At 45.0% G+C, this 16,372-nt stretch overlaps 1 protein-coding gene across 1 annotated transcript in view; it reads right to left on the reverse strand.

Annotated features, from left to right (window-relative positions):
- Positions 1–16,372, reverse strand: part of DENND4A (DENN domain containing 4A) — a 114,035-nt gene that overhangs the window by 27,159 nt on the left and 70,504 nt on the right. The window contains exons 16-20 of the mRNA XM_014576592.4: positions 16,125–16,331; positions 15,915–16,043; positions 15,485–15,629; positions 14,360–14,479; positions 3,340–3,504 (exon numbers count right to left, since the gene is read on the reverse strand). Coding sequence (XP_014432078.3) covers positions 3,340–3,504; positions 14,360–14,479; positions 15,485–15,629; positions 15,915–16,043; positions 16,125–16,331 — 766 coding nt within the window. The remainder of the gene's footprint in view (positions 1–3,339; positions 3,505–14,359; positions 14,480–15,484; positions 15,630–15,914; positions 16,044–16,124; positions 16,332–16,372) is intronic.

The raw sequence follows: 16,372 nt of genomic DNA on the forward strand, positions 1-16,372 counted from the left end.
GACTTCTATCAGCTGGGAGAGACATGCTGCTCTGTCCTCAGCAGGGAGCTGTAGCTGAAGGAGAAGGGCCCCCTCCTGCAGCCAGGCAGCTCTGCACGAGGTGCCCTGAGCCCCTGGCTGGGCAGGACTCATTAAGCAGCTGAGGAGCCCTGCTGCCCTGTAGCTTACAGGGAATCTTGCTCACAGACCTCAATCTATTTAGCTTCAAAATGAGAAGGTTAAGGGCTGACAGTATCTACATAGGAAACAAATAAGCTCTTCAATCCAACAGAGAAAAATGTATAACACAATCCAATGGCTTTAAATTGAAACCTGGCAAATACAGACTGGAAAAAGGCAAGCATTTTTAATGGTGAGTGTAATCAAGCACTGGAACCATTTCCTTAGGATTGTGGAGGAGTCTCCATTACTCAATTTTAAAATCAAGATTAGATTTTTTTCTGAAAGATCTAGGGATTTTTTGGGGGAAAGGGGAGTTTCATGACCTTTGTTCTACAGTAGGTCATCCCAGGTGATTACAATGATCCCCATTTCTGACCTTGGAATCTATGAAGGGGAGCTCTCCCTCTGAATTTAGCAGGAGAAGAAAAGGAACGAGTTATGCTCCTCACTAGAACACACACCATATTCTCTAAACCATGCATGTAGAAAGGTGTAGAAAATTGGCAGCTTCAGTCAAAGGGGCGCTAAGATACAGCATCCACAAATATTCTGAAAGAAGCAGCATGAAATTTCAGGCTCGTGAAATTAGGTTCTGTACTCCTGCATGGAATGGGTTAAAGCAGGCTGAAGAAAGCCTGTGCAGAGCCCTGGACAATTAGGAAAGGGTTTATAAGAAGCCAACTGGAGAGCAGCTTGCTGGGGAAGACCTGTTATAAAGAGCTGGTCAGCAGAGCAGAGGGCAGTTGGGTCCTGACTAAGGAGGGAGAGGCACCTGGAAAGAGCAGAGCTGGGCAGGCTCAGGGGAGCAGGAGAGAGGCTCCAACCTGTTACCTCCCAGGCCATGTCTAGACTACAAGCCTCTTACGAAAGAGGCTTTTTTGAAAGAATCTTTCCAAAGAGATCATCTAGACAGCAAACAGTATTTTCGAAAAAGAGAGCCGCTTTTTCAGAAGAAAGCACCCAGGCAATCTGGATCCTCTTTCGAAAGAGCATTGTTTGCGTTCAATACTGTCTTTTTTCGAAAGAACACTTTGGAAAAAAGCGTTTTTCCTCGTAAAATGAGGTTCTCCACAGTCGAAAAAACTGCTGCATTCTTTTGATTTAATTTCGAAAGAACGCGGCAGCTGCCCAGACACAGATGAAGTTTTTTTCAAAAGAAGGCCACTTTTTTTAAAAAAACCCTGTAGTCTGGACATACCCCCAGGCTGCAGCCTTGATACAAAAGCCAAGAAAGTGAAAGATCACAGGGAAGTGATCTAGGAAATGTGAGCAGTTCAGAAAGAGTGAAGGAGAGCAGGATAAGGATTCTGCTAGAGGATTCTGGGTTGGGACCCAGAGTAGTAGGAAGGTCACTCCCTTCCCCCTTACACCACACCTTGCCATCAGAGTGGCAGATACAGACTGTGGTTTGCCCCTGAAGAAAACGGGCTAGTCTCTCAGTGGCAGGTGAGACGAAGGATGGCTGATACCCCAAAGGAAGGCGAGAAATTGAAGTACAGGGCAATACGAGAGGACAGTGTCTTGAAGTGGACGCTGTGGTCTTGAGAGCAATGTGGGTCCAAATTGAGATGAGCAGAGTGGAGATGTGACAATGGGCGAGACATTGACCAAAAGATGGTGTCCTCCCAGTCTGACCAGCAGGAAGTGCCAAGGTGGTGAGTCAACCCCACTACAGGCTTCCATTTTACAGAATGATTTAACTAAGAAGAGTTTTGATAGTTGGGGTCAACAAACAATCATTTCTCAGGGCAAAAACCAACATTTTCTAATGTGAATAAACTAGAGCTAACATAAGAAATCTGAGTGTCAGAGCAGACTCCTTAGCTTTGACACTGCATTAGAAACCACAGACTTGAAAACATGACATATCACGCTATTTCAACCATAGCTTCTAGCGTTCAAATAATTAGACTTGACACTACTAAAGGGCTTATAAAACAGTTGGAAGCTTCATTAATTATACTAGTTAGACACTTCTACCCTGACCTGAAGGAACTTGATACTTACAGGAGGTCACAAGTGAGAGACAGAAGAAAAGGCTATTTGTAGAGTTTCAGGTGTTTGGGAACACATGCAAAACACACAAACAGAAAAACCAGCAACAAAAATTCTGGAAATCCAACTACAATATTGACAAAGTTTTTTCCTTGACATAAGCACATCCAGACAAACTCTCTGATCCTATACTTTGGTCCAGCAACATCTGTGCTCTGACAGGACCGTGGATGTTGCAGGACCAGAGAGTGCTGGTGGAGAGCTAGCACCTGGGAGCCATGCAGACTGGCAGGGCAGCGGGAGCTAGACACATGGCTAGGCTTTTCGGCAGGGCAGTGGGAGTCCAGTATGCAGAGGCAGCAGGAGCTGGGTTCTGCAGTGGGAGCCTGGTGTGGAGATTGTCTGGCATGGCAGCAGGAGGCCAGCACACAGCGGGGCTGCCCGGCGCAGCAGCGGGAGTCTGGCATAGCAGCAGGAGCTGGATGTGCAGAGATGGCAGGGGCTGACAGGACAGCGGGGGCCAGCAAGAGGGGGGAGTTGGCCGGGAGATCCAGCCAGGCTGGAGGGGGACCAGAAATGACCTCCCCTGGCCTGGCAAAATCCCTCATCTGAGAATGGTCAGGTCCCAAGGGTGCCAGGAGGTCCAACCTGTATCTAACTCCTACTGACATTACTGAAAAGACTTTCATTTACTTCATGTGCCCACTGGATAACACCCCCCCCCCCACTAAAAGAGTTGCTACCATGATTCAGGACAAGAGTTCAGGTACAACTCCAGCACTTTTACTTTTCAAACCAATGAGGAACACGTGTCATGACAGTAACATTGGTGATGTGTAGACAAAACAAAGACTCTCATGGTCCAAGCCCAAAGTATGATGGCCTTGAAGAACAGTATACAATTATGTACAAGTCAGTTACTGCATTAGTAGCCAGCAACTTTGGTGGTTAAGGGAAGAGGGGAGGAAACTAAAAATCAGTCAAATATACATAAAAAGCTGACCCAGAGAAAAGAAAATTGTTTAAGTTCTAATACTTTTCTCCCTATCACCACATTAGTGTACATAAGAACTAAAACCTAGCAGAGAAACAGCTTCACAACAAATAATGCAAGTTTTGCTCTGATTAAAAAAACCCCAATCATTTAATAAAAAGGTGAAGTATAATGAACTATTAACTCACCAGTGCGGACTTCCTCAACTGTGCTGTCAGCATTGTCAATGGTACCATTGAGTCGTACTATGTTAGAAGCAGTTTTTGCTAGTTGACATGAAGTGCTACTTGAATTTTGATAATTTAGCTTGGGAAGACAGTCACCACTCCCTTTTGCACTCTCTGTTTCAGACACTGTGTGCATAAAAATACATGCAAAACTTCATTAGAACAGAGGTAACTTTTAGAACAAGTTTCAAATTCTGATTACCTATAGGGAACTATTTTAATGGATTAGTTAAGTAACTGAATGACAGCATGTGGGGACACTGATGAATTATACCAAAAGCAAACTAATATTTTTTTTCTTTGCTGAGCTGTCCTGTGACAATACTAGCAAAGATAACAATTCAGTTACTACATCAAAGAATGGCTAACGGATACATTTCTAGAATTGCTCAGCAGAGAAAACTATATCTAAATATAATTTGTAATCATCAAGATTGTAACATGAAATGACATTATACTACTACTAGAAGTTGCACCACTATAAACCTGGACTCTCTGGTCTGGCAACCACGGATGTTCTAGGATCAGAGAGTCCCATCACACTGCGGGGGACGAAGGAATCCTGCTGTGCTGCAGGGGAGGGGGAGCCCAGTGCGCAGCTCAGATGGGCTGCCGGGGGTAGAGGGAGCCAGGAAGGCTGGCGTGCGGCAGGGCTGGTTAGGGGCTGGGGCTGGCAGCAGGAAGGGTCTGAAATGACCTCCTCTGGTCCAGCAAAATCCCTCATCCAGGACCAGTCAGGTCCCAAGGGTGCTGGACCAGGGAGGTCCAAACTGTAGGAGAAACTCTATGCTTGCATTATACAAGAGGTACGACTAGACAACTAGTTCTCAAACTGTGGATCGGGACCCTAAAGTAGGTCATGTTCCCATTTTAATGGCATCAGAATTGGTTTAGATTTACAGGGGCCCAAAGCCACAGCTAAAGCCAAAGCCCCAGCACCCAGAGCCAAAGCCTGAGGGTCGTACGCCTGAGTGTGCGGCTCAGGTTACAGGCTTCCTGCTTGGGCTGAAGCCCATGGGCTTTGGCCCCACATCAGGGATGGCAGGGATCAGGCTTTGATTTAGGTTTTTGTCCACCTCTGGGATTTGTGTAACAATTTTTGTTGTCAGAAGGGCTCACGGTGCTATGAAGTTTGAGAATCCCTGGATTAGATCATCAGAATGGTCCCTTTTGGCCTTAAGATCTATGCATATGAAATGAAACTTTCCAGTGACCAACTACAATCCCTCTTTTGCCAAGTTTAATTTCATAACATTTTCTAAATGAATGTTGCTGTTGTTTTAAAATATTTCAGAACTACATCTTACCAACTGCAACAACATTTTAATGTGAGATTTACTGAACTCACAGGCACACTTTTTAATGCTGCAGGTTTACAGGATTCATCTTATTTGGAACCAATTACGTGTACTATTAAATAATGCTTAATTTAACCTAGATCATTTTATTTCAAGGAAAACAAATACAAATAAGTTCCAATACTTCCTCATACTGCAAAAACTAGAAAAAACACCTGATAACCTAGATCAGAGCTACTTAACACAGCATGCAGCCTGCAGCAGTGCAGTTTGGGTGTACGCAGGGCTCAACATGCAGCCTGCAGGTGGGATCCTTTGAACATGGCCTCCACTGGGAACATGCTCCACAACAGCGAAGCATCTCCCAAGCGGGGTGAGCACTGAAAGACGCAAGCAGACGGGCTGTCTGGAACAGACTGGTACACGGTTTCAGCATTTCTCGCCCCCAGGGAGGATGTGCCGGGAGCGTCAGGATATTGTGGGAAGTGCTTTGTATTCATGCTCTAATTTAAAAAAACCCAATGTCAGTGTGAAAGAAGCTATTTGTATATATATTTGCATGTATATGCAACCACACTTAAGTTGCGGTCCCCTGCATGTGCTGTGAGTATCATTGTGCCCCCCCCCCCCCGGGGCTTCCAAAGTTGAGTAGCCCTGATCTAGATCTTACCTTAGACCATAGTTCATCCCATGCTTTTCAGCACATTGGGCTACCCACATTCTCCATGCTTGCTTATCAGCTGCCACGTGACCTAAATCCTCCCATTTCAAATTGAATTTTCCTATGTCATTACACTTCCAAGTCATCCTAGGTCTACCCCTCTTTCATGTTGGATTTCCTGGTATCCAACTGACAGCCACTATCGATAGTCTCTTATGATCCATTCAGAACACATGCCCTAGCCACTCTTACAAATTATTTGCGATGGTAACCTAGGGTATTTGATAATTCAATGAACATTTCCATTAAAAATAATAAACAACAATATATTTGTTCAAAATATAATTGGATGTAAGAGCATTAGGTCCTGATCTGCAGAACTGCTGCGCACCTACAACCCAAACTGAAATCAAAAGGAGCTACAGCGGTTTAATCACCACTAAAGGGGCATGTCTTTACCATAAATTAAGGTGTAACCAGGGTGTAGGCAGTCATACCCGCACTAGCTTTAATTTAGCTAGCAAGGATAGTAACAATACTGAAAATGCAGTGGCACTGGCTTCAGCACAGGCTAGCCAACCCTGTATAAGTCCACCTGAGGCTCAGAGTACTTACAGTGATATTATATGGAAGCCTGACTTCAACACAGTCTACCAGAGTATCTCATTTTCGCTTTTTAGGATAAACAAAAATTATTTTGATCTATTCATATGTTTTTGTATGCTCCCTCAATATATAGCTAGCATAACAGACTTCACGGAAGCCCCCATAGACCACAGACTCAGATAAAATACCGAGTCAGGTTTATTGTTGAAAGAAGTACATTAATAGTTGTCAGAAGCCAGATGGCCGCCAAGCCCCTATGTATTTGTACCCGGGACAATGGATGCGGCTCAATCAATGTTATGGATTTCACTATCGTCCCCTAGGCCGACCAAAGAATTGAGTCAAGGTACCCCAATATTTATAGACAGAAATGAACAATCTATAATACACACTGTGCAGATCATCTTACGCATTAATGACATGTTTGGTACCTCCCCTTGTACTTTCCTCCAAAGCATTCACTACCCGTTGTTATTTTTTCACTTTTGTTGTCGCAAACTATCTTATCATGTACTCAGCTGCTTGTCCTTGTACTGTCCTAATGGAATGTATTTACATACTTCATGTGCTTTTATCAGTGCTACCAGTTCTAGTGCCAAGAGACACTGAGTTGCAGGAAAACATTTGCTTTTGACAAGGCCTGTCTATTACTCATAGTATAACTCCTGCTTACTTTGGTTCTAGTGCCAGGCCCATGTTTCAGGCTCTTTTTTTCTTCTACACTTGGTGGCTTTGAACAGGTTCTCAGGCAGGAGTGTTCTTGCCTTTGTGGAATTCAACAGGGCCTCAATGAAATCTATCTTTTGGGACCAGGGTGGTCTTGGGAGCATTTACAATAAGTCCCAGAATTGTGAAGATGGCCCTCACCATCGCCACGTATGCTAGAACTTGCTCTCGGGAGTTGCACTTGATGAGCCAGATGTCCAGGTACAGGAAGACCTGTATGACCACCATGCATTTCGTCAAGAGTCCAAATAGGAGCACGGTGAACTGATAATGGTGACAGCTAACTACATATCAGAGAAACCTCCTGTGTACTGAGATAATAGATATATGGAAGTATGTGTCCTGCAAGTTGAGGACACTGTACCTGTCCCCCAGATCCAGTAAGGGGATGACAGTGGCTAGGGAGACCATCCAAAACTTGACTCTTAGTTCTGGACATCCATCACCCTGGTCATCTGAAGAAGTGGGCTGTGCCCACAAAAGCTCATGATACCATCTACATATTTTGTTAGTCTTTAAAGTGCTACCAGACTATTTGTAAGGATCCGTAGGGATTTTAAAGTCAACCTTGAGACCTTCAGGCTATGCAAACAGGAGTTCGTGTTCTCTGCAACCAGTCCAGAACAGCTGATGGGCAGGCCCCGAATAGTCTCTGGGAGTATGCTCAAGACCTGCAACAATGAGCTGTTGATAACAGCAGTTGTCATAGTGTGGGCTACAGAGTCTGATGAGTCCAAAGCTGCTTGAAGAGAGGTTCTTGAGACCTCCCCTTTGCCCTCTTTGATTAATGCTGCAAACTCCTGCCAGGAGTCAGCAGGGATCGACGCTTGAGATTTTGCAAGGGCACTCCACGAGTTAAAAGAGCAGCAGCTCAGCTCTGCCTGCTGGTTAGCCACTCAAAGCTCAAGGCCCCTGTTGAATAGATGTTACAGCTGAACGGGACCAGTTCCTGTGCATCCTTTGATTTGGGCACAGGCCCTGGCTGACCCTGCCGAAAACCACAAAGAGCGGCATCGACCACTAGAGTACTGGGCTGGGCATTTGAAAAGGTGCTCATACCACTTGTGGCACAAAATACCTCTTCCCAACCCCCTTGGCCGTGGGCAGTATGGAGGCTGGAGTTTGTCACAGCACCTTTGTTGTGTTCGGAATGGTCTTTATCAAGGGTAAGTCCCCCACTGGATTCGCATCTTCTATGACTTCCTTGGTCTGAAGATCTACATTTTGGGCCACCTGCCAGAAAAGGTCCTGGTGATCTTTACTGTCCATTGCTGGGAGTGTCGTGGTGCAGGTACCAGCTACCGCCTCATTAGAGGATGAGGACAAGGAGGCCCTGGGACTGGATCCTCTTGTTCTTCCTGCTCTCTAGAGGTTGAGCCAGGTACAACTGCTGTGTCCCTGGTGGCCTCAGGTGCTGTCGTTACACTGGGCAGTAGCTCAGACTCATGGCTTCAATTTCAAGGCCAGCTCCTTCTGAATGGGCAGGTCCACCTGCTCCCTAAAGATCGGACATAACTTGAATGTGGCTACATTGATGCCACGGATGTGGCTCTGAAGGTCTGTCATTGAGCCTGGTCATAGGCCCAAGGCATCCAAAAGGGCCATAAGACAGGCACCTGTCACTGCTTCAGCCAGGACAGCATTGGTATTAGGACATCCCGTGAGCTTCAGTGCTGATACCAGCTATGTTGGGAGATTGATGACTCCTTGTCCAAGTCCGATGAGCACATGGAGCCTAACCATGGTGGGGCGGAGGCTGATGGTGCCGGAGACTGGTAAAGCAGTGAAAGGGATTGGTGCCTCATCACCTTTTTAAGCCAGCTCCCCACATGCACCAGCCCCCAGGGAGCCCCGACTCCTGTGTGTAACTGCTGAAATGTTCAGTGGTTACATGGTTAATTAATTAAATGCATTTTAATATCCCTATTGTCCACTTTCTTTTTCTTATGCAGCACCAGGGAGTGTGAACAGTGCCACATGCTCCACCCCACCTGGCGAGACAGGGAGCACTGACAGTGCTCTCTCGAGGCACCTTTCTTCAGTGTCCGGGGGCTAGCGCATTGATCACTGCTGCTGCTGATTCTGGTAGCGGTTGGGGGCAGGACCCGCTCTAGGCACCAGCAAACCAGGCAGGTGCTTGGGGCGGCACTTTGCCAGGGGCAGCATTTCAGGTAAGCAGCCGGTGACACCCCAGCAACACCTAGCCCAGCCCCGCCCCGCCGATTTAAAGGCCTGGGAAACACTGCGGCTGTGCGCAGCCAGCTGGCAGCACCAATGCGCCCCGGGAGCCTGCTGGCCGTCCCTGTCTCCTCTCCTGCCCCTCCCCTCCCCTGGCAATGCCTAGCCCCGCCCCACTCCGCTGATTTAAAGAGCCATGGCCCAATGCGCCCTGGAGCCTGCTGGTTGCCCCTGTCTCCTCTCTATCCTGCTCTTTCCCACCCCCGGCAATACCTAGCCCCGCCTTGCCCCAGCCTGCTGATTTAAAGGGCCGCAGGAGACGCCACAGCTGCACAGGCAGCACTGGCACCATGTGCACCTGGCCTAGGAGCCTGCTGGCCAGCCCTGTCTCCTAGTCCTGAGTCCTGCTCTTCCCCAGCGGCCGCTACCTCCTCCAAGAGCCTCTCCACTCCAAGCCATCAGCCACCCCTCCACCTACATCGTATGGAAATCCCAGGTAAGATGCCCCCTTTCTGCCTAGGGTTGCTAGGTGTCCGGTATTTTCGCCTCCCGTCCATTAAAAAAAAAACAAAAACAAACAAAAAACCAACAACAACAACAACAACAACAACCCAGAAAATACTGGATACCTGGCAAACCTACAAACACTCAGCCTGCTGGCCCAGCCTCCGACAGCCTCAGACCCAGCCTCCGACAGCCTCAGACCCTTTTTGAAGTCTGTTGCTAGTATATTTATCTTGTTCATGTTTGTAGTAGAAGTAGAACCAAACAAGGATATCTCAAGATGGACATACAAAAATAATGTGCACATGCACACCCACTGATCTCAGTTTATCTGATAACATAGATGTGTTGGAGCCACATAAGGAGCCACTGCGTTCCAAAACAAATCTAGTTTAACAATACAAGTATTTATTGATTTAGTTTAGATGTCTTATGTGCTATAGTTATCATCACTGATTGACAAGTATGTTAAAACAGAGTGGTATTGTTAGCTGATTGTAATTGGTTTGAAGATTAAGTATAGCCATAAACTACTTGAGTTTTAGATGTGGAACAAGTTCTCCCTTCTATTTTTGTTACTTAGTTTATATTTCCTTAACTATTTGTGTTAATAGTTTTTCCATGCATTCAAACCACAATTAAAAAGTAGCCGATTTCTATAATAACAATAAAGTAGAGATTTAAGGTACAGGCAGTCCCCGAGTTACGCGGATCTGACTTATGTCGGATCCGCAGTTACGAACGGCGCTTATCCCGCCCCGGAGGACGGGAGTGGCGGGACGCCCAGATGAGCCGTGGTCCCGCCGCCCGTGTTCTCCGGGGCGAGAAAAGCTGCTCCCCGTCTCCCTGGTCTGCTGGTCAGACCAGGGAGACGGGGAGCAAAGCCGCAGAGGACGCCCACAGCGAGACAGCTGCGGCGCGCCTGGGCTGTCCCGCTGTGGGCGTCCTCCGTGGCTTTGCTCCGCGTCTCCCTGGTCTGCTGGGGGGGGGGGGGGGGGAGCAGCTAGTGCCCCCTCCCCCGCAGCAGACCAGGCTTTTCTGCCCACGACGCCTGGGGTAGAGCTGCTGGGTTGGTCCTGCAGCGCCGCTCCTCGGCGCTACTGGACCAACCCGGCAGCACCCTAGCTGCTCTGCCCCAGGCGTCCTGATTCAGCCGCTGCTGGTCAGTTTCAGCAGCGGCTGAATCAGGACGCCTGGGGCAGAGCAGCTTGGGTGCTGCTGGGTTGCTCCAGTAGCGCCGAGGAGTGGCGCTACTGGAGCAACCCAGCAGCACCCCAGCTGCTCTGCCCCAGGCATCCCCAAGTCAGCCGCTGCTGAAACTGACCAGCGGCTAACTACATTAAGCCCAAGGCAGAGTTGCTCTGCCCCCGGCTTCCTGGAATCAGCCGCTGATCAGTTTCAACAGCAGCTGACTTGGGGACGCCTGGGGTTCTTAAGTTGAATCTGTATGTAAGTCAGAACTGGCATCCAGATTCAGCCGCTGTTGAAACTGATCAGTTTCAGCAGCGGCTGAATCTGGACGCCAGTTCCGACTTACATATAGATTCAACTTAAGAACAAACCTACAGTCCCTATCTTGTACGTAACCCGGGGACTGCCTGTACATTTCCCACTCTTGAAAAAGAGCTTTGTGAGAGCTGGAAATCTTGTCTCTATCACCAAAACAAAACAAAAATTGCAAAGTGCAAACATGTAAAATCCAACAAAAAGCAGCAGGGAGAGGGCGGGGGGGAAGGGGGCCGGAAAGCGCAGCCAAAAATGTTTTTGCTTGGGGCAGCAAAAAACCTAGAGCCGGCCCTGGTTGGGGGCAAAGAGCTGCCACCATTAGCAGGTGCTTTAGGTGACAGTTCTGCTCTCTTTGTCCTGAGCCTAACTTTTTTTGCAAGTAATGAACTTACTTATATGATGGCCCTCTCCCAGGCATGTGAAGTACAAAGAGTGGTGATCACCTTTGGTCACAGCTAACTATGGGTCCACTAACCAAGGACTTGTGAAGCAAGAGCACAAAGCTCCAGCGATGGTATATCACTGGTGGTAAGAAGGAACTCAAGGGGCGGTGAGGCAGCAGTGTCATATATACTGTTCCTGAAGGCACCACTCCAAGGGGCTCCACAGCTGACTCGATGGGTACCGCTAAGGAAAAACTTTCTGACGATCAGGTGGGGTGCACACACCCGCCCATTGGAATGCACATGAGCAATCACTTGAAGGAAAATGCAAGTTTTACTTTTATTCATTTTTGGTTTAGGTAAACTGAAAATGATTTGTGTACAAGTGATTTTAAAACAACAAATGTAAAGGACTAGGAAATTAATCACCTGAATAAGCTAAAAGATTTTATGTTTCTGTGCTAGTGCACATTTGCTCCACTGACCATTTCATCTCTGTTTGGTTGATAAAAAGGGTTGCCCAAGAAAGAACAGTGCTGAACATCAAATTATAGAGGATATGGAAGAGACCTCAGGAGGTCACCAAGTGTAACCCCTGCCCAAAGCAGGACCAAGCCCAACTAAATCATCTCAGCCAGGGCTTTGTAAAGCCAGGACTTAAGAACCTCTAGGGATGAAGATTCTATCACCTCCCTAGGCAATCCATTCCAGTGCTTCCCCACCTGCCTAGTAAAATCATTTTTCCTTATATCTAACCTAGTCCTCCCCCACTACAACTTGAGATCATTGCTTCTGTAATCTGCCACCACAGAGACCAGTTCTCTCTTTCATATCCTCCACACACATTTGGAGAAACCAGGTTTTGTATGATGGAAAATAGCCTTTGGATGGGAGGGGTAAAATGAAATTCACCCATTTAATCCAAAGGAAAGTTTAGGAGCCAGAAGACAGGCTGCCACCCTTTCATATTTTTGTGCATGGGTTTTGGGCCACTGGATCTACTTCAGTGCAGATCCAACTACTCCCAATGTCCCTTGCTGTTCAAGAGATAACTAATCCCAGATGTACTCTAGAAAGTTAGGTCAACCCAGTCACATCACTCATCCCCAAGGACAGAAGGTACCACAGACTGGGGGAGGCTGTGCTTCCTCAAACAGCCAAATGAGTCTTCACCCACTCTCCATCCCCTCCCACCACTTCCTGCCACCTGCCCCTCTGGGGCTGGAGCCATTGGCTGTGAGGGAGGAATGTGCTCTGGGCTCCAGCAGGACATGTGTGCAGAAGGGGCAATGCCTTGGGTGGAAGGGACAGGGCTGGGGGCTAGTTCTCCTCCATCTGGCAGTTCACATGGCACCCATGCTCAGGCCTCTGAAAAATTCACACCCATCTTTGAAAAATACACAGCCTAAGAACATATGTAATTCTGCAATACTTACAAGTACAGAAATGTATTTGTTTTAGAACTGATTTTCCAAAAAGATGTGTCAAAATTAAATGCACAAGCAATTGCACATCTAACTAGGAGCTCAAGTGCACTTGCAAGCAACTGACCATTTTCAACAGGTGCCACCTACAAGTGCAAAACATTTTCACCAAAGCTAGTGGTGAAATTATGTTTCTAAAACTAATGTAAGAGATGGACATCAGATGAACCATCTTGACTCTGCATTTTTATAGTGGGCATTTCTGGTTTATTTTATTCTGAAATTTAATTTTAATTTAGAATTTCTTGGATGTCTAATACTTTGACTTTAAAATATATATGTATATAAATAAAACGAATCTTAATCTTTTCTGTTAAGTAACTGATACCTTTCCTTTCATTTAAATTCAGCTTAACGTTTTTATTTGAAAAAAATATATAGAACAATTCTTTACAAGACCTCTTGCTTCATTTGGACTTTCACCTCCCCAGGTTCTGTGTCAGTGGAAGAGAAGCCCTGAGTTCACCACTTAAGCACTTTCTACGAGATTTATGATGGAAATGAGAAAGAATCTTGTGATGGAGAGTCTCTGAAATCCTCTCCTTGGTATCCTCCGAGTCTGGAGGACACACAAAAAAGGGAGCAGGATGTTCTCATATGTAGATAAGTGGGGAATTTAGAGCTTGCAAACTAGACAGAGATCCTACTCCTGCAGAGATCACAGGGCACTGATGGAAGCATGGAGCAGACAAGTATTCACTGTCCAAAACAAATACAAGCTGACATGTGATGTACAGAACATACATTGAAAGTGCTGTTAATAAATAAATATTAATTCACTTTAAAATTAATTAAAGATACTCAGTAGGCACAACATACAGTAGACTTCTGATTATCCGGCACCTTTTGGACCTAGGTGGTGCCGGATTATCAGATTTGCTGGAGAATCAGGAGGTCCTGTACAGCTGCACAGCTTAACAGCTGGCCAGGACACAATCTCCCTCCCTCTCTCCTCCCCCTTCCTCTTCCTGTCCTCCATGCTGTAACCTGATCCTCCCCCCCCCCCCTTCCCTTTTCCCCTTCGCTGAAGCAAAACCCTCTTCTCCATACTGTAACAAGATCCCACTCTCCCCCCCCCCCCCAACCTTCTGCTTTTTAATCAGCTGGTCAGGAGCGCTTGGCATTTTGATGCCGGAGTATCAGGAGTGCTGAACAGTTGGATGCCAGACTATCGGAGTTTTACTGTATTAAACTAAGTCCATAGTCTATAAGGCTAGTTGAGTTACAACATTATAAAATAATTAGAGCCCTACGCATATACAACATTTGTATCTGCAAAAAGGAGGTGCATATATCCACATTCACATCTGCGGATACCCGTGGATATCCACAGATTTGCAGGGCTCTAAAAATAAATTAGGAAGCATGCAACAAGTGAGATTACATTTGTATTTTGAGTCCCCTTATCTCTAAATTCTTTGCTCAATTTGCCTGAACATCAAGTTCTACCCTGGCTTATACAATAGTAGGCCAATTCCTTTAGTTTGGTGAAAATATGCAGATTGAGAACAGCAAAACTGTACTTGCTACAGAAGGAACTAGGCATGCTCTCCGCAAAGCAGTCCCCTATTAGATAACAATGCATCACCATTTATACAAAAGTATACAGGACATCAATATTTATAAGATACATACAAGAACTGGAATCACTTTCTTTCTTGTCCTCTTTTTGCTTTTTAATATCTCGAACAAACGTTTCCCCTTGCCTAAATTCTTCTTTAGAAGACAAATTACCGCCAAGATCTGAAAGTCCCCCTATTGTAACAGGAGAATTGACAAAATAAAGAGAATTAACACTATATTGCCATGCAATGAAATATTGTGTAGTAGAACAAATGAAATATCTATAATACAGTGGTTTCTTTTACTAGGTAAATTCCAAATAAAATATTGAACACTTTACCACATAAAAATTGCTATAGAATGTCAGAAGACTAGATTAATTTAATACAAACACTAGTGCCACCAAATGTACATACAAATTAAAATAAGGTCTCAAAATAAGTTCAAAATAAGCCAGCCAAAGGAAGTGCAAAGAAAGAATACTCTTATATATAATTCTCAGAGGGGTAGCTGTGTTAGTCTGTAGCTGAAAAAACTTAAAAAACAACAAATAGTTCTTCAGCATCTTAGAGACTAACAAAACATGTAGATGGTATCATGAGCTTTCGTGGGCACAACCCACTTCTTCAGATGAATGGAGTAAGGGGTCCAGGGTACAAATAAATAGCAGAGAAAGAGAGGGGAAGAGAAGGAAAAAATATTGTCAATTAAGAGAGTTTGTGCTAAATGAGGCTAATCGAGTGGGATACACACACACACACACACACACACACACACACACACCACACACCCCCCCCCCCAAGCTTATCAGCCTCAATGCTCTGTGTGTATAAGTGTTATCTCTTGATTTCTAAAATGTGCACATGCAGCATCTTTGCAATTGTTAGCATATTAAAAAATATGCATGCAAGCTGACATTGCTTACCAAAAATTTGACCTTAAGAACTGAAAAAAGTAACAAAATATATGCTGCATGGAGAAGTCTACTAGTAATACGAATGAAGCAAAGACAGATGAACATTTGGCATTTTAGTTGAGACAAAAATTGATTTATTTTTATTTTAAAAATATTATTGTTAATGTAATTTTTATGAAATGACTAATATAGAATGTATTCAATTCTTTGACAGAAAAATATTTTAAGAATACAACTTGCTTATCAATGTAAGCTAATATAAAAATGCATGAATACTTTACCGGAAAGAGCAGTTTGTGGTATGTTTATAGGTAGTTTTTTTAAAGCTTTTTTAAACTGTGCAATTCCTAATACAACATTTCTTATCTTCGTCCATAGAAAATAGCCACTTCTATTACTTGAAGGCCAAGTGCTTTCCAAAACAGCCTATTCAATGAACAAAGTTAGATTAAATGATGGTAAGAAGTCCTTGCTTTCTTTACAGATTTGCTTAAGATTTTTAAATGCAAGGATGTTCAAAAAGTGGTTCACTGACTTAAACTGACAAGAAACATGCTGCATTAATAAAGTAAATCTTAGAATGTAAAAAAGAAGAAAGTTTCTATCTTATTTTTATGAAAGTATTCCTTCAGTAATTTTTGCTTGCTATTTAATTATGTACAACTATAGGAATATACCAGCCTCCCTTCTTTCCTCCCACAAAACACTCACCTTGTTATAGTAACCATATGTAATGGCATTAGGGTCAACACCGGCTTTTTTCATTTCGAAAAGGACTCTCACTGCAAGCACAGGCTGGCCATATTGCCCACATAGCTGCATAAGCACCCGGTAACATACCTGGAAACAGACATTTTCAGTGTTCATTTTCTAAAATAATTTATACATAATTCAAAACAAAGCCTCCAGGATTTACTTTACCTCATCAGGTGGATCTATCTTTTTGGTATGCATTTTTCGCAGCACGTCATATGCGGTTCTCAGAGCCCTGACTTTTGAATGGCACACTTTCACATATGCAGGAAGGCAGATAAACCATAGCCCATAGCAGTGCCGCAGCAAACACCTGGACCACATCTGAGGGATGGAGGAGTACCTCTTAGCTATCTTATGGGCTGACTTTATTTCCTGTAAAGAGGCATTCAGTTAGTATCTTTAATATACATATT

Source organism: Pelodiscus sinensis, chromosome 14 (genome assembly GCF_052426305.1).
Source record: "Pelodiscus sinensis isolate ZL-2025 chromosome 14, ASM5242630v1, whole genome shotgun sequence".
Lineage (NCBI taxonomy): Eukaryota > Metazoa > Chordata > Testudines > Trionychidae > Pelodiscus > Pelodiscus sinensis.